At 39.8% G+C, this 19,654-nt stretch overlaps 1 protein-coding gene across 4 annotated transcripts in view; it reads right to left on the bottom strand.

Moving 5' to 3' along the window:
• exoc2 (exocyst complex component 2) overlaps positions 1 to 19,654 on the bottom strand; it is a 288,874-nt gene that overhangs the window by 175,639 nt on the left and 93,581 nt on the right. For all 4 annotated transcript variants that reach the window (XM_048560701.2, XM_048560683.2, XM_059652609.1 and 1 more), the window contains exons 7-9: positions 13,906 to 13,986; positions 11,399 to 11,544; positions 11,232 to 11,313 (exon numbers count right to left, since the gene is read on the bottom strand). In XM_048560701.2, the coding sequence (XP_048416658.2) occupies positions 11,232 to 11,313; positions 11,399 to 11,544; positions 13,906 to 13,986 (309 nt within the window). The remainder of the gene's footprint in view (positions 1 to 11,231; positions 11,314 to 11,398; positions 11,545 to 13,905; positions 13,987 to 19,654) is intronic.

The following is a 19,654-nucleotide window of genomic DNA, read 5'->3' as shown; positions in this document are numbered from 1 at the left end:
ACATATAATTTCAAATGATTAAGTTAGATAAAACTATTGTACAAATACCTTATCCAACTCATGTTAAAAAAAGAACAAAGAAACAAAACAGTGCAAGTACAGGCCCAACAAGCCTGCGTCAATTCTTGCTCTCTATTTGGAGGCACGACTTCTTCCCCACATGCAGTTTCAATCCCTCTGTTCTCTTCCTGTTCATATATCTTTCCAGATACACATTAATTGATGCAAACATAGCTGCTTCCACCAGTGGTAGTGCATTCCAGGCACCCACCAACATCCGTGTGAAAAGATTTTCCCCACACTTCTCCCCTAAACATTCCACCCTGGGAAAAAGCTCCGACTATCCACTCTATCTGTACCTCTCAATTTTGTAGACATCTATCAGGTCAATTCAGCCACCATATTTCCAGTGAAAACAATCTGAGCTTATCCAGCCTCTCCTCATATTTAAAATCCTCCAGGCCAGGCAACATCTTATTAAACCTTCTGTGCACCCTCTCCAAAGCATCTACGTCCTTTTCCGTGGTGTGATGACCAGAACAAAAGCAATATTCCAAATGTGGCCAAACTGAAGCTTTGTATAACTGTAACATAACTTGCCAACTTTTACATTCGAATGCCATGGCTGCTGAAGGCAAGCATGCTGTATGCCTTTTTGACCACTTATCCACCTGTGGTGTCACTTTCAGGGATCTGTAGACCTGTACACCCAGGTCTCTCTGTATCTCAATGCTCTTAAGGATTCTGCCAGTTATGGTGCAATTCGCGCCTGAATTTGGTTCTTCTAATTAATGGTCTTTAAAAGACTCCCAAACGTCAGATGTGGATTTATCCTAAAACAGCCACTCCCAAAGCATGCCTAATTCGGTTATAGTTCAACTTCCCAATTTAACACCTTTATCCGAGGCCAATCTTTTCCTTATCCGTAAGTATCCAAAAACTTATGGAATTACAGTCACTATTCCCAATATGCTCATACACTGAAACTATGATCATCTGGCCGGATTCATTTCCCAATACCGTTCCCAATATGACCCCAACCTTTGTTGGGCCATCCACGAACTGTTTCAAAAACAAAAACCCTCCTGGACAGACCCAACAAATTTCTCGCCCCGCAAACCCCCAGCTCTAAAGGAGTCCCAGTCAACATGGGGCAAGTAAATATCACCCATCACAACGGGCCTGTTATTTTCACATTCCTGACCAGTAATGCAATTTCCCCCACCGCTTTTGCTTTCTCCTCTGTCTCATCCAAAACATCAACACCCTGGAACACTGAGCTGATAATCCTGTCCCTCTTTCAACCATGTCCCTGGGATAGCAATAGCATCATAACTGCATGCATTAATCCAGGGTCTCAGTTCATCTGTCTTACCTATTATACTTATTTTGAAACAAATACAGTCTGAGCCTCCAGCTCCACTGAGCTCAGCAACCTCACCAAGATTGCTCTTCCCCTTAGCTATACTTGCCCTAGCCTCAGGTTCTTCTGCAATCCCCATACTTACTGACCTGCTGTTCTGGCTCCTTAACCCCTGTCACACTCATTTAAACCCTCCCAAGAGACACCATCAAGACTTGCTGAAGGATATTATAATTGAATCTAATTTGTCCAAATATATCCTTTTTTTATGCAAAGCTGAAATAATCTTTGGACTTCTTTCTACACATTAACCAAGATATCCTGTTCACAGCCAGGATTTGTATTGTTTCTACTTGTTCTATGTTCACTGTCCAAGTTTCAGTAATATTACAAACACCAACAGTTCTGGATTTCTACAAATTTTTGGTAGACTTCTTTAGAGAAGGAGATGCCACCTTCTGTAGTTAACTAAGAAAGTTAAAGATAGTGTCAAACTTAAGGAAAAAAACAATTTCAAACAGAACAAAAGATCGGACAAAATATTAAGAAAACAAGATTTGATCACAGGATTAATAATGGTGTTAAAATTTAGTATGTAAGAAAGCTAGTTTAAATTATTTAAAAAAAACAGGTAATTGTTTCTACACATTTAAACACGAAAAAGTGCGAAGTAAATGCTGGTCCTGTAGACATTGAGTCTGGAGATTTATAAGTAAAATAAGTAGATGGCAGATGAATTGAACAGGTGCCCTACGTCAGTCTTCATTATCAAAACCTAATGTCTGTGGTGGCTAAGTTATTAGAAATGAGTCAGAGAGACAGCATCTACATGCATTTGGAGAGGGAAGAACTCGCCTGACATAGTCAACATGGCTTTGTGCATAGGAAATAACATCTCATGAATTTCATTAAGTTTTTTGAAGGGGTGACCAAGAAAGTAAATGAGGGCAGGATGATAGATGTTTCTACATGGGCTTTAGCAAGGCCATTGACAAGATACTGCACGGTAGGTTGTGGAGTAAGGTTAAATGTCACAGGATCCGGGGAGAACTAGCCAATGGGCTACGAATTTGGCTTGAAGATAGAAGACAAAGGGTGGTGAGAGAGGGTTGTTTTTCAGACTGGAGGCCTGTGATCAGCGGTGTGCCATAGGGATTGGTGCGGGGTCCACTATTATCCATCATTTATATAAATGACGTGGATGAGAATTTAGGAGGTATGTTTATTAAGTCTGCAAATGACACCAAGACTGGTAGTATAGCGGACAGTGAAGAAGGTTACCTGGGAATGCAGTGAGATCTTGATCAACTGGGCCAGTGGGCTGAGGAATGACAGATAGAGTTTAATTTAGATAAATGCAAAGTATTGTATTTTGGGCGGGTCAAACCAGGGCAGGACTTACAGGCAATGGAGGATATTAGAGATGTTATAGAATAAAGAGATCTAGGGGTACAGGTTCATAGCTCCTTGAAAAAGTGGAGTCACAAATAGACAGGATGGTGAAGGCGATTTTCAGCATTCTTGCTTTCATTGGCCACAGCACTGAATATAGGAGTTAGCATATCTTATTACAGCTGTACAAAACATTGAGGAGTTTACAGTACTGCATGCAGTTCTGGTAGACCTACTGTAGAAAGGATGTTATTAAATGGGAAAGAGTGTAGAAAAGATTTACTAGAATGCTACCTGGACTAGAAGGCTTCAGTTATAAGGGAATGTTGGACAGGCTGGGACTTTTTTGGTCCTGGACCACAGGAGACCGAACGGTGACCTTACAGAGGTCTATAAAACAATGAGAGGCATCAGCCAACGGCTTTTGTTAGATAACAAACAGCTTTTCCCCATTATAGCCAGGTCTAAAACTAGAGAGCATAGGTTTAAGGTGAGCAGGGTGAGGTGCAAAAGGGTCGAGAGGAGCAATTTTTTTCACATGGAAGATAGCGAGTTTCTGGAACGGGCTGCCAGAAGTAGTCGTGGAAATGAGTGCAATTTTGTCATTTAAAGGAACATTTTGACAAGTACATGGATTGGACAGGTATGAGGGGACATGGATCAAATGCAGGCAAATGGGGCTAGTTTAATTGTGAAAACTGGGCAGCATGGTAAAGTCGGGCCAAAGGGCCTGTTTCCGTGCTATAGATCTCTAGGACTAGTAACATCCAGATATAGCAGTAAATCAGAAGTGGAAGGAGAGAGGAACTCAAGAAGATTACAATCAGCTTTAAGATACCACTGAATAAATTGTTAGACCTGGAGGCTTACCAGTCATTTTGCAATCTCTGAAAGCAGGAACCTATTGGTCAGTTAGATTTTTCATTGCGTTTTGAGAAGGTAGTGGTGAGTTGCTTTCTTAAAACACTGCATTTTAATTTGTGTAGGTACACTGACAATGCCTTTAGGGACAAGAGTTACAGGATTTTGACCCAGCAATACTGAAGGAATGGCAATGGATTTCCAAGTCAGGATGACAAGCAGTTTTGAGGAGAACTTGCATGTGGTGATATTCCCATCCCATGCTGCCCTTGTCCTTCCAGAAAAATGTTGTGGAATGAAAGATATGGTCTAAGGAACCTTGATGGGTTTCTACAATGCATCTTGCAGATTGTGTACTCTGCTGCTTCTGAAAGTCAGTGGTGGAGGAAGTGAATCTTTCTTGATGTGGTGCAACCAAACAGCCTGCTTTGTCCTGGATGGTGCCAAGCTTCGAGCTTTGTTGGAACTGTACTCATTCAAGCAAGTAACGAGTATTCCATCATACTCATAACTTGTAACTTGGAAATGGTGGTCAGGTTTTGGGTAATGAGGAAAGGATTATTCACTGTAGGATTCTCTCTTGTTGGAAATGGTCACTGTCTGGTGTGGCACAGTTGTCGGCACAAATATGGGTGTAGTCAAGGCCTTGCTGCATTTGGACATGGATTGCTTCAATATCCAAGCTGTTGTAAACAGTGGTGAACATTGCTCGCTCATGATTACACATCCATACATCTAACCTTATGGTGGAGGGAATGTCGCGGATGAATAAGCTGAAAATAGAACTCCTGCACTAGTAGTCTGGAGTTGAGAAGTGTATTTTCCAACAACCACAACCACTAACAACCACACCAGCCAGTTATGACTTCAACCAGCAGCAACTTTTCCCTGATTCCCAATGGCTCCGGTTTCCCAGGACTCCTGTTGCAACACTCAGTGAAGTGCGGCCTGATGTCAAGAAGAATCATTCTCACCTCACCTATGGAATTCAGTTCTTTTGTCCATTTTTGAACAAAGCTATAATGAGGTCAGGGGCTTGGTAGAACCCAATATTAGGCACTGAAGAGGTTCTTGACTAGGAAATGCCACTTGATAACACTACTGATGATACCCTCCATCAATTTACTGACAATCAACAGTAGATTGATGGGGCCACTGTAGGGCAAGTTGGACTTGTCCTGCTGCTTGTACGTAGGACATATATGGAATGTACTGGAGCAACTTGAGCAGGGTCACAGCAAGTGCGGGAACCCATGTTTTTGGTACGAATATCAGTACATTGTCATGGTTCATAGGCCTTGCAGTTACCACTGTCTCTATCCATTGTGATATTACGTGGAGTGAACTGAACTAGCTGAAGTCTGGTGGAGGAGGTCAAGATGTATCATCCACTCAACACCTCTGACCGAAGATTGTTATGAATGCTTCAGCCTTATCTTTTGCCCTTATGTGCTAGGCTCTCCCATCATTAAGGATGGGGATGTTTGTAGAGCCTCTGCAGAGTCATTTAACTGTCCATTATTGTTCACAGATCAATGTGACTGCACTGCAGAGTTAGATCTGATCTGTTGATTGTCGAATCACTTGACTCCATCAATCATTTGCTGCCAATGCTATTTAACACTTTAGCAGATTTTTTTAGATTTACCAGGTTGACTCTTCTTCATTTAGTATGCCCCACTCTTTACCAAACACAGAGTTGATCCCTTGGCTTTATAGCAATAGTACATTGCGTGGCATGCTCCACCTTGATGTTGCAGAATGCAATGGAGTATGATTCTGTTGTGACTAATTTCCTGAAGTGCCTCTTTGCTGCCTACGCGAGTTGCAAGATCTGTTCACCATCTATTCCATTTAGCAGGGTGATAGTACTGCACAATATGACTGAGGGTATTCTCAACGTGAAGATGGATTTTATCTCCACAATGACAATGGAGTGGTTACACTTACTGATATTGTCATAGAAACTGTCAGTTATAGGAATTCCTTGAGGAAGTACCATGTGCTGTGGATGAAAATGATGGATTTACTATATTTGGGTTTTCAAAACGCATTTGTTAATTATCACAAAAAGCAATTTTTGTACTTTGGATGTGACTATAGGGAGGTATAGTTAGCAAGTCTGTAGATGACTCCAAAATTGATGGTGTACTGAACTGTGAAGGTTACCTCAGAGCACAATAGGGCCTTGATCAGATGGGGAAGTGAGGCAAAGAATAGCAGATGGAATTTAATTTACATAAATGTGGAGGTATGGTGTTTTGGTAGGGCAAATCAGGACAGGGCTTATACACTTAATGTTCGGCCCTGAGAGTTTTGCGAAATGAAGAGAACTTGGACTCCAGGTTTACAGTTCTTTGAAAAAGAGGAGTTACAGAGAAACAAGTTCATGAAAGTGGTGTTTGGTACGCTTGCCTTTATTGGTCAGTACATTGAGCATAAGAGCTGGGCAATCATGTTGCTGCTATACAGGACATTGGTTAGGTCACTTTTGGAATAAAGCATTCAATTCAGGTTTCTCCGCTATAGGAGACATGTTGTGAAACTGGAAAGGGTTCAGAAAAGATTTAGAAGGATGGCGCCAGGTAAAAGAATTTGGCTACTGAGAGGGGTTGAATAGGCTGGGGTTATTTTCCTTGGAGCGTCAGAGATTGAGCGCCATCTCAAAAAAAAAAAATTGAGGGCTGTCCTTATAGAGTTTTATAAGGTCATGAGGAGCAATGGATAGGGTGAATAGTCGAGGTCTTTTCCCCAGGGTAGGCAAGTCCAAAACTAGAGGGCATAGGTTTAAAGGTGAGAGGAGAAAGATTTAAAAGAGACTTAAGAAGTAACGTGACTAGAGCATGTCAAAACAATTTTACAAAAGAGAAATTTGGTTTAACAAATCTGTTCAAGTTTTTTTTTGAGGATACAATTGGTAAAATAGATAAAGGAGATCTGTAGATACAGTCTACTTGGGAGTTCTCAAAGGCATTGTATTAGGTGTCCCACAAAAGTTTAACATACAGGGTAAGGGCTCATGGAGTTAGTGGCAATATATTAGCAAGAACAGAGGATTGGTTAATTGATAGGGAGCAACAAGTTAGTATAAATAGATAATTGTCACACTGTAGTGTCTCAAGTGTCAGTGTTCGTTCTCTTTAAATGAGCAGACAGGGTAAGTTTACTAAACATACAAAATTAGGTGGGAATGCACATTGAAATAAGAATACTAAAAAGGTACTGGAAAGAAATGTGATAATGGGAACTGCAGATGCTGGAGAATCCAAGATAATAAAATGTGAGGCTGGATGAACACAGCAGGCCCAGCAGCATCTCAGGAGCACAAAAGCTGACCTTTCGGGCCTGGACCCTGCATCAGAGAGGGGGATGGGGTGAGGGTTCTGGAATAAATAGGTAGAGAGGGGGAGGCAGACCGAAGATGGAGAGAAAAGAAGATAGGTGGAGAGGAGAGTATAGGTCGGGAGGTAGGGAGGGGATAGATCAGTCCAGGGAAGACTGACAGGTCAAGGAGGTGGGATGAGGTTAGTAGGTAGGAGATGGAGGTGCGGCTCGGGGTGGGAGGAAGGGATGGGTGAGAGGACGAACAGGTTAGGGAGGCAGAGACAGGTTGGACTGGTTTTGGGATGCAGTGGATGGAGGGGAAGAGCTGGGCTGGTTGTGTGGTGCAGTGGGGGGAGGGGACGAACTGGGCTGGTTTTGGGATGCAGTGGGGGAAGGGAAGATTTTGAAGCTGGTGAAGTCCACATTGATACCATTGGGCTGCAGGGTTCCCAAGCGGAATATGAGTTGCTGTTCCTGCAACCTTCGGGTGGCATCATTGTGGCACTGCAGGAGGCCCATGATGGACATGTCATCTAAAGAATGGAGGGGGAGTGGAAATGGTTTGCGACTGGGAGGTGTAGTTGTTTATTGCAAACCGAGCGGAGGTGTTCTGCAAAGCAGGAAATGCGGACAGGTTAAGTGAGTGTGCGGCAAGGTGGTAGATGGAGCATCAGGTGAGGAAGTATGAGGTGGTGTGTTTTGGTCATAGCATTAGACAAGCAGACGTTCTTTTTAAAATTGGAATGAAACTTGTAAATATTGACGTTTAGAGAGATTTCAGAGAACACAATGTTAGTACGCAGGTACAACGAGCAACTACAAAGTAACTGGGATTGAAGTTGCAAATGCAAAGGAATTGAAGTCCAGAAACTAAGAAACCTTTATATAAAAGTGTATCTAGTGTGGCTGAGACCACGTCTGAAATAAAGCGTGCATTTTTAGTTTCCAAATTAAGGAACGATGTAATTGCATTGCAGGCTATAATGAAGACTTATCAGATTGGTCTTCGAGATGAGAAAGTTGAACTCTGCTGAGAGATTGAGTAAATTAAAATCAAATTGTCAGCAGTTCAGAAGAACGAGAAGTGATATCATTGAAACAGTGAAAGACTATGAAGGGTAACTACTGAGACATTGTTTCTCCTAACTGTGGAATCTAGAACAAGGGCTGATTGTTTAGGACTGAGCAACAGAAATGCCCTCAAAAGGACTGCATATCTTTGGAATTTGCTTTAACAGAGGATTATGAATGCTTGATTACTGAATATATTTGAGGCTCAGACAGATTTTGATGTTTCACGGAATCAAGGCATATGGGGTCCAGGTGGTAAAGCGCATCTGAAACCAAAAATCAGCTACAACATTATTGAATAGTGGAACAGGGTTAACAAGTTGTACTCTTTTCTGTTCGGCTCCTATGTTGCATGTGCGTATGTTCTAAAATCTGTTGTGCAACAATCCCACCCAGGTCTATTTTTGGTCTCAGCATCTGGCCCAGTCGAGGTGCCTCAGAGTCTCACGTGCTTCAAATGATTCACAAGAATCAACAAAATGAACCTACTTTAAAAAATTCCTCGAAGGCCAAAATAACCAGGAACTTATAAACTAGTAATATATAAAAACTTTGAACAAGCTTAAGAAATGTATTTAAAGTAAGACAAGAACATAGGATCGCCTGAGTGAGCAAATGACTTGAATTTTATAAACCACAGAGAAACTGAAGAAATGAGCACGTAGGAGCAAAACAGAACTAAGTTAGACAACAGGTGGTTTCTCTTTATCACAGAGTCGTCACTCTTTGGAATGTTACATCGATGCTTGCAATCAGTGGGGATTTTGTCCAGCTGTCCAAAAAGAGATTTGGATGAATTTCTCATTGAGGTGAAAATCAATATATTAAAAAAGGAGGGGTAATTAGGTCATGTGATCTGTGGCAGTGCAGGATAGCAGTGGCTCCATCTTCTAGCAGTAAAGCAAAGGATGTAAAACCTGCACTATGGATCCCATTTCCTCGTGTCATTTGTGCCATGTGCTTAAAAACCTACGGGTCAAGTATCGGCTACTTCAGTGACATGCAATCCCACAGCAGAAAAAGTCAATTTTGAGCAGATGTCATCCTTCAGATAGGAAAAATCCAAGGATAATTTTGTAAACTCATTTTTGTCACCTCTTTGGGCTGAATCTTTTCAAACCTCAGGTGCATGTCAATTTGTGCAGTTCCACACTGTTACTCTGTGCAAGCACTGAAGAGTTTTCTCACTCTTTCCAAATGCATCGTTACCTACACACCACACCCCAATGGCACCCTGTTTGAACAAGATGGCAGCACAGAAGGAATCTCCTGCGAGAGCTCCTCTGCTCTGTCCGTTCTTCTTACTTTTTCCTTCTTCTCTCCCCTTAGCACTGGTGGTGAATCTTGGAGCAGTGGCAGGCACTGGCAGCAAGACCCCAAAGCTGCAAGCCCCATAGCATCGTGCGGGCAGCGAATCACAGGCAGAGGCCAGCATGAGGGAGGCAGACCTAAAACTCACAGCGGAGCAGCTAAGTGTTGGTATGGAGCAGACTGGGGCTTGGAGCGGACCAAGAATGGCTGTTGGACTGTGGGCTAGGTGCAGGAGGTCAGACCACATGCAGAGGTCCTGCTCTGCTACAATGTAATGTCCATTTGAAATTTCCTACCTTAAAATGTCAACCCTTTAAAGATGTCCTATTTCCAACTTATTTTCCAGCTCTAATGTAATGTAATTACTTTTATTTCTCTGCTGTTCCAAGAATTGTATCAAGGTACTTGTATCTAACATAAGAAGGCAGACATTGTAAAAGCTTTTCAATGTATTCCTACAATGGAGTAGATGTGGCAATAAAAGGATGGCCTTCTATTCTGTACTGTATTGTGGTAACAGAAAGTTGTACACAGTTACTGGCCGTGGAACTCATCCTGAGATATCGGTGACTGATGGAGATTTGAAGTCAGCAGATTACCATTCGACTTCCATTTCAGACAGAAAAAAACCCACTGTAATCAGTAATACTTGAAAATGAAAAACTGGTCAGTCTGGACCTCAATTTTGAGGTTTACAAGTCGGAGCATGTGTCATTCCCAAGTTTTACAGATTTTCCTTCTGAGAAGTCAGGAATTGCCACCATCGATTTTCAGTGCATGGATGGGGGAAAATGGGAAACTGCATTCTAATGATGCAAGATGACATAATAATGAGGATGATAATTCATGCTAATGTCGAGCGGCCTATTCATGCCACCCACTGCTTACAACATGAATCTAATCTCTCCATTCAACATTAACAAAAAAATGAGACTTATTGCTCTCAACGACAGGAAGCTCTTTAGTGGAGATCCTGCATGATTCTCCCAGGCTTCTTGCCAATGCCAATATCATTCAAGGATTTGGATGACTCCATTGTCGTGGTTTCTTTTCCCCACCTCTACCTGGGTGTTGGATGTTGCTAGTCAGCAGACGCATGGGAGTTGGGAACGGGCATGGTGTAGAATGTGAACATGACTTCATGGGGTGGGCTTGAAGGACTGAAGGTATTAACTGATATTGCCAATCCGCCAATTTTTGTATGTTTGAATTTTGCAATAAATTTTAAAATAAGCTGTTCTATGCATTGCGGCTTTATAAGGTGAAACAATTCAGGAGTTCAGATTATGTTTTTAGGATATCCAGATGATTAGGTCCTCTAAAACTGGAATGAGTGATCTGCTCCAGGAGTTTTTCAGTGATGAATGACTATGTCTACAGTGATCTTCAAAAGGCTTGTTGCAGGTACAGAGCTTCACAGCGATGTTGACTTGATAAACAATGCCAAAGTTAAATTATAAAGTGTAATTACTGCGGGGTTTTCAGTGCTACCCTGTCACCTTTTCTGGAAATCAAAGCAGTATCTCTTACTAAAATGACTGATTAAATAAGAATAATCCTGTAAACAGATAACATGGTGTATTTGTCCAATCACATAATAGTAGGTGCCATACAAGAATTTGGATGATTGCAATACACAGATTCCCGTCTAATATCTGTAATCTTATCATTGATTCAAAATCTGTAATAATTCCATTGTAGTGCTTCAAATGGACAAGAGAACTTGTATCTCAAATTGAAATTTTGCCAGCAGCACTGTTTAATGTAGACTTTGCAAGTCCTAAGCTTTCAAATGTATGTTAACAGTATAAAGTTACATTATATTCCAAATTTTTACTATATTTTCAAACTTGTCCATTGCTAATTAGAATAGCATTTTTAAAAACACAAGAATTACTGCCTCTCTTACCTTTTTGAAACACACGAACCTCTGTTTTTCCAAATAGTGACTTAGCCTTTTCATAGTCATTTATAACTACATCATAATCACCCTAAAACAAACAAAGCAAGATATTGTACAGAATTCTAGAAAACAGGAAATATACTTAATATGCTCAAGTATTAACAATCATGTACCTTTTGAATGTTTCTTTCAATATTAAGAGGGAGATTAAAGAGAAATTTAAAACGTTGAAGAACATTTAGGGCATTTCTTGTGGAATCCGCTTTGTCCTTCCGCCCCAAAACTTCTTGAAACAGTGTATCAGCTGTGTTACTTGCTCCTGGATAGAAACAGAACACAAAGCTGTTAATGCAATCCAGGACACCACTACTTTTCACAAGGACAACTAGTTGATGTCAACAGTTTGACTCATTAAAAAATTGGTTTCATAGCAAATGTGTTCTAAAATTGTTAGTTCAATAAACTCTAGATCATTAAATTGACAAATATTTGCTAGCACATGCACCCTAACTTCAGTCTCAGTGCTGAACACAGCTACATTTGCAACTTAAACATAATCTAAAACTACAATTTCAACATATCGTCAGATGAGCTGTAATGAGCCTCTCTGCCAAGGAAACCTCACTGTGCTTTCCTTCAAAAGTTACTAATGCTTTAACTTTAAAAAGGCCACCTATGAAGTTCAGTATTGTGAAATCAAAGCATGTCACATTTATGCTAAATGTTCAGCGTAAATAAAATTATAGTATTCTTACATGAGACAGTTAAAATGTAAGGAGAAACAATGCAATGCCGGAAAAAAGTAAGTTCAAATAATAGGAAGCCATTAGAAACACCAATAACTCTTGCACTCATCAATAAATGCTCAGACTTGTTTTTCTTCCTATAAGAGAGAAGATTTTAATTTTAAAAGGACTCGTGTTCAATGCGCTTTAATTATTATTTTCATCTTTTTTTAAGTAGTTGGTTTTTCTTTCCCACCATGTATTGGCATTTTGATAAGCATTTTTATTAATGCACAGACATATATTCCTCCTCAAATTTGAAAACAATCAGAAATTCAGTTTTAAAAACATAAAATAGTTTGGTCATTGTTCATGCATGCACTTCCAAAATACTTTAAATATTCTTCCTCAAGAGTCTAGTGGAGGAACTTTCACCAATTAATAAATGTGTACTTGGCTTTCCTTTAACAAAAAAAAGTTAAAATTTGGCAAAAACAGTACAGAATAGAATTGCTGCTTAAAGTTTCCAAAAAGGGTTTGCATTATTTGGTCTGGTGACTATACTTTAAGCAATCATTTTTAAAAAAAAGCACATCGATCACACTGGGTGGCTTGCATGCCATTTTCTGCAGTCAGCTCCTTGGGTGGCCCACAGAAATTAAATGTAGTCAGCTAAATACCCACTTTCACATTTAGTTCCAATGTGTACACTGAATATGAGGCTTCCATGCATCGGGATAAGCATTTCAGCGCATTTACTTCTCCATTTAAAAAAAGAGCTACTTCTCTGTAAAGTTTCTCATTTTGCACCGATTGCAAAGTTATCCACTTTAAAGAAACTAGCTCACTTATTCAAGTTTATTTACTCAAGTTAAAGGAAAAGTACTTGTTTATTTGCTGTACATTATCATGATTCATTTCCCTTCCAGCAACTTTTAAGCACGTTAAAGAGATATGTCAAATACAGCGCTCATTTTTCAGTGACAAAATAGAAAACCAACGACTGATCCCTTCATAAAACTTAGCTACATTCTCATTTCAGGTTTCCTTCACCTTAAATCTAGATGATACTGAATAAGTAATAAAAGGCTCTCATAAGGCTCTGATGTAAGTTGGAAAAAGCTACTGACAACATATGGTTTACAATTGCTACTGACAGATTATTATGATGTTTCACTTCTAGAACACAGTGCACAATTAACAAATCATGGCCAGTTAAAAATGTGATTTCACTGTCATATTTTGGCTATTAAACTGATTATTAAATAGCATATTTAATTCTATCAAAATAAGGTTAGTTGGACTGCACTAATTTCAGCTGTGCTTTAGTTGCAGAAATAGAAACTATTTCTAATTTCTCATACGATCACTGTATCAAACAGACATACGCTTCACTTTTTGGAGCTCAGGTGAAAAAAGAAACAAAATTTAGCCTTATCAGAGGCTTTTACCTAATGCTGCTGGATAGTTTCAAGAGATCAAATTATTCAAATACATGTTGATGGAAAACATACAATTGCTGTGTAAAATAAATTGTGCACCCACCACTCCATCGCCTACCCCTAACACTTTAAGATAGCAATTGAAGTGAATTCTTCCGTACAATAAATGTCAGTTTTATTTATTGTTATTCCTATATTACATCATAAAATAGTCACACTTTACTGTAAAGTTCAGGACGCAGAATATTCATGTATGCAAATATGAAGAAGCATGTCTCACTTGCTGTGGAAATACAATGTCAGGTACAATGAATCACTGCCTATCTTTCTAAATTGGATGTATACATCAATTTAATTAGTGTTCATTATCTTATCAAAACTTGAATACATTTCTAAATACCAAAATTACAGGTCACAATTACAAGCCCAATTACAAGCCACTGAAGCAAAGACCCAGTTAAAATGAATAACGATTTCCATACATATCGGTATCATAGGGAAAGTACAACTTACTATTGAGAACATTCTCCAGTCTCTGTGTCATAGATCCTTCCACTTTTTCCGTCCCATCCACTTCCAGTTTTTGATGAATTGCTGGAATAAGATGTACAGTTAGCTCAATGGGCAATCATTTACTTCAAGATATAAAAAAATGTACAAATCTAAACATCACTTTTTTTCCACAACCACCTCTAACATTACTTCACCACTTTTGTTTCCTGGACTTAACACAAAAATAACTTCCAATTTCCCCCAGATAACTAGCAAAACCAAGGCTAAGTAATTCTAAAAAACTGCAGAATAACCGATCTAACATTTAGCCTTCTTTTATTACAGGAATGTTCTGTCTGATAAATTCCTCGGAAATTCTTAGCAAAATGTATTATAATTAAATCTAAAACATATTACAATTCATAGTATTTATGTAAATCAGTGATGAATAAAAAGAACAAATGTCAACAAAATCATAATATTTCTCAGCTGAATGTCAAAAACATGTAAAAATAAGTAATAAAATAAAAATTACAAGTACTTATTGAAAATTAATAGAATTAGTAATCTTTTCGGCCTGCAATAACTCAATCAGGTAATGTATTTTGCAAACCTTAACAGTGCTCATTGGTTTAACAGATCCTAGGAAATTTACTCAAAGATTTTGCAGATGGCTGGTGTTACTCCTATCATGTCAAATCAGAACCTCTATCCCATTCAAGTCAGTTTGTTTTTAGCATTTTCTTTAAGCATTCACACCCAAAACATTCACCAGAAATAGGTCGGATCAAACAGTTATAAATGTTATAAATTTATTTTTGGTTTCTCAGAAGGCCAAATCCTGACCACAGCTGGTACTATGAGAAACCACCAAATATATGCTACTTGGACAGCACTTTATAGAACAATAATGGAAAACAAAAGGACAATTAGTCATCTTGATCTCCAGGTACTACACAGAAAGCAATTAAAAAAAATACTTTTCACCAGCAACGACTGATTTCTATGAAGGTTAGAGGTAAACCTAATCTGATTGATTGTTACTTTGTTGGAGCAACCTAGTCCTTCAAAAATGAGTTCAAGTAAGTACACTTCAGCACAGAGATATGATTACTAGCAGGAGCAAACCTGCTGAAGCAATAACCATCTGGGTGGTCATATGTATAACAAGATTGGAGATATTTCACTAGCTGAAGAGAAAAAATACCTTTAGCTACAAAAAAGTTATCATAATCATGTATGTCTTATTATTTAAACAAAGAGTCAGAAATCATGTGCTCTATACTTTAATTGCAATATGATTTGGGTGCTCAGTATCCCAAAATCCTATTCAGAGGCGCTAATGTGGCAAACATAGGACGTCACCATGCAATTTACTATCTGAAGATCAAGAAACGCATTCACCAGCAATAATTTTATTTGTTGCTTGTTCTCAGATCTAATTTTATCTGAACGGCATTTTTGACAACTCCTGTGTGTTGTTCAATCGGTTTAAAAATTTGATTTGTGTCTCCCTCCGTTGAATATAGTGATTGCATCTGATATACCTGCAGTAATTTCTCCTTGTCATCATGACAGAAAGGATGATAAGTCACCAGGTGAAAACTCGAAATATTGAAAACAAACTATCTTCTTAAAGAAAAGAAAAATTCTCACCTATATTTCACTTGAAAACAGGATGAGACAGAACTATTTTTAAAACAAGAAATTGAATGCCAGATAACCATTTTTGCTGAAATTTGCAGAGATTAAATTAACCCTGTACTGACATTCTCCTATAAAAGGGACTTTTTTCTTCACAGGTTATTACTTAAAAAAACAATAATAGTATAAGAGATAGTAGGAACAGCCGTTGCTGGAGAATCTGAGATAACACTGTGTGAAGCTGGATGAACACAGCAGGCCAAGCAGAGGAAGAGCAGGAAAGCTTGACGTTTCAGGTCGGGACTCTTCTTCAGAAATGGGGGAGGGGAAGGGGATTCTCAAATAAATAGGGAGATGGGGGGGGGGGGGGGGAAGAGAAGAAAGACGGATAGAAGGTGGATAAAGGGGAAGATAGGGTGAGAGGAGACAGGCAGGTCAAAGAGGTGGGGTTAGAGCCAGTGAAGGTGAATGTAGGTGGGGAGTTGGGGGGGGGGGGGGGGGGTGTAGAGGTCAGTCCAGGGAAGACGGACAGGTCGGGGGGGGGGGGGGGTAGATGAGGTGGGGCTTGAGGTGGGAGGAATGGTTAGGGAGGCGGGGACTAGCTGGGCTGGTTTTGGCATGTGGTCGGGGGAGGGGAGATTTTGAAGCTTGTGAAATCCGTATTGATACGCTTGGGCTGCAGAGTTCCCAAGCAAAATATGAGATGCTGTTCCTGCATCTTTCGGGTGGCGTCACTGTGGCAATTGCAAGAGGCCCAGAATGGACATGTTGTGCAAGGAGTGGGGTGGGGGCACGGTATTGAAATGGTTCGCGACTGGGAGGTGTAGTTGTTTGTTGTGAACAGAGCGTAGGTGTTCCACAGATAGTAATATAAGCATTGATCTTGCCAGGGAAATGTCAAATCATGCTAAAATTTTGCAAACTACTATTTCACACTCTTACAAAAACAATAGTTTCCCAAATTCGCTAAGAAATTGTCGTCATCTTGGTGTCCCTCCATTTAAATGGCAAATGTAGTTAAAATATGAAACAAAAATAAACAGAAATTGCTGGAAACGTTGAATTCGGAGGAAGGGTCACATGACCCGAAATGTTTACCGATTTCACTTCACAGATGCTGCCAGACCTGCTGAGCTTTACCAAAAACTTCTGTTTTTGTTTGATTTACAACATCCACAGTTTCTTCGGTTTTTATGCAGTTAAAATATGAACTGTATTCAACAACAGAATTTCAGTTCACACACTTTGTTTTGTACTTGGTTTTAGATGAAGATTTAAGATGCTTTTCCTGCCGTAACTTTTCCTTAAGTTTCAAGACCAGCCACATTGAGGAAATGAATACATAATGATTACATTATGAACCTTCAAGTAAAGCTTTCTTTAAACATTCTGAACACAAAATTTTATTCCAGCTTGTTTGCAGAATGTAGCCCATGTTCCAGTCTGCAGAGTAATTAAATCCACCAGAGTTCTAGTGACCAACAAACACAGCCTGTATCACTTTATAATATTATAATACTAATAAAGAAATAAAGTCATCAAAATCCAACCACACAATTCCTAAAAGTAATCGAGGGCTGTTTTGGGCAATGGTGAAATAAATGTTTATGACCTACTCAGCTTGCCCGGAATTAACGTGTTACAAGTTTGCAAGTTCAGCCTGCGCCCTTTCCTCTCCCTCACCAACAGTATTCTCAAAATACTCACTAATTTATTTAGCTGTCAACCTTTTAACAGACAGTCTGCATCATCAATGGAGGGGCAAGAACACTCAACTGTGCTTTTAAGGTTTTAACAAACACTTACTCCTTTGTAAAAAAAAAGTACAAAAACAGTTGCCATAAAATTTAGATATTTCCACTCAACCCCTTGTTTTCATCTTCCTTCACTCTGCCTAATTACATACATACATATTTGCTCCATTTCAAACTTTACTTAGTCCATTAGAAGAGGTTAGGCTGCATTTTTTTTTTACACACACTTAATTTTGGAAAAGGTGTTAATGGTTTTAATGTCACTTTTAACTTCCTCTGTAACTTTAGCAGGTAACCAATAAACGAGATGAAACAGAGTCTTAGTGAATGAGTGGATTACCCATGACATTTCTCACAAAGTCACAAAAATGTTTGTTTTGTTATTCTTTCTTGTACTCATATCAACAGGATTTGTGATAAATGGATAGGAAATGAATACACATGCATCTAATTACACAAAACTGATGCTATGTAAGACTAATTGAAGTTACAGATACAAGTATTGCAGCATATCAATTTACATAAATTCTCCCTTATCTGAAAGAAGACTCTCCAACTTTTACACCAAACAAAATATGGCAAATTTTGAAATTACTTAGCAGTCTGGTAGCTTCAACAGGAAGAGACAGGAAGGTGTCACATTTCTATGACATTCCATCATAACACAGGTTGGCCATTACGAATCAGAGTTGTAGAGTATTTACAGCACATGCCTTTCAGCCCATCATTTGCACATGGGTTATCAAACATCCATCTATCCTAATTACATTTTGCATAACTTGGATTATGTTCTGGGATACAAGATGAATTCTCACAATGAATAAGAAATGGACAGAGGGGAAAAAAACAACAATTACTTGTGAGGGAAATTATGCTGAAATGAGGGAGAAATTACTGTGTTGAGTACCTCTCAGAACCACTGCAGTTCTAATCCACAAACTTGATTCGAAAACTCAGTGCCAAACTGTGAAATTAGCACCCCGGGATATAATATAATTGGAGGAGACAGCTCAGAAATTAGGCTGAGATGCATAAAATGTATCTACAGCCAGAATAATGAAAAATAAGTTAATGCAAACAAGCATAACGTACTACTAGGAAGGAAAAATTAAGTAACATTCATAGCTCACAGCAAGTGTTGAATAGCTAAAGATCAAGACCTAGAAATCTTATTAGATTTGACAAGATAAAATGTCCAATGAATGATGAATAAAGTTAATAAAATATTGGACTACACAGCTAAAGGCTTAGAACACAGATCTAGAGTCCTGATCAATCTATATAGTGACCTTGTAGACTTGTACATGAATAATTTGTCTGTCGATAACCAAGGAAATTATTCAAAAGTTATCTGTAGAAAAAAAACCAGAAAAAACTATTATAGCCTTAATTACAGGGAAAGACAGCCAAATTGGAGACTGTAGGCCTCCGAATAGGATGTCTGAGGATTCTTGTTGTGCAGAGGTAGTCACAGTGGTTCTTACCTCCGAGTCAGAAAGCATAAGTTTACATTAAATCCGTCCCAGACATATGTCATAGCATGTCTGAACAGATAGATAAAAATATCTAGGATGTCTGTGGACTAAGCTTTCAAAAGGTATAAAAAGGTCACACCCCGCCCCCGCCACAACCGCCCAAAGAGGATCCCCATCGTTCTCACACACCACCCCACCAACCTCCGGATACAACGCATCATCCTCCAACACGTCTGCCATCGACAATCCGACCCCACCACCCAAGACATTTTTCCATCCCCACCCTTGTCTGCTTTCCAGAGAGACCACTCTCCGTGACTCCCTTGTTTGCTCCACACTGCCCTCCAACCCCACCACACCCGGCACCTTCCCCTGCAACCGCGGGAAATGCTACACTTGCCCCCACACCTCCTCCCTCACCCCTATCCCAGGCCCCAAGATGACTTTCCATATTAAGCAGAGGTTCACCTGCACATCTGCCAATGTGGTATACTGCATCCAGTGTACCCGGTGTGGCTCCTCTACATTGGGGAAACCAAGCGGAGGCTTGGGGACCGCTTTGCAGAACACCTCCGCTCGGTTTGCAATAAACAACTGCACCTCCCAGTCGCAAACCATTTCCACTCCCCCTCCCATTCTTTAGATGACACGTCCATCATGGGCCTCCTGCAGTGCCACAATGATGCCACCCGAAGGTTGCAGGAACAGCAACTCATATTCCGCTTGGGAACCCTGCAGCCCAATGGTATCAACGTGGACTTCACCAGCTTCAAAATCTCCCCTTCCCCCACCGCATCCCAAAACCAGTCCAGCCTGTCTCTGCCTCCCTAACTTGTTCTTCCTCTCACCCATCCCTTCCTCCCACCCCAAGCCGCAACTCCATCTCCTACCTACTAA

The sequence above is a fragment of the Stegostoma tigrinum genome, chromosome 2 (genome assembly GCF_030684315.1).
Source record: "Stegostoma tigrinum isolate sSteTig4 chromosome 2, sSteTig4.hap1, whole genome shotgun sequence".
Taxonomy (NCBI): domain Eukaryota; kingdom Metazoa; phylum Chordata; class Chondrichthyes; order Orectolobiformes; family Stegostomatidae; genus Stegostoma; species Stegostoma tigrinum.
The sequence above is the reverse complement of the archived record's forward strand: the minus strand, read 5'-3'. Positions and strand labels throughout refer to the sequence as shown.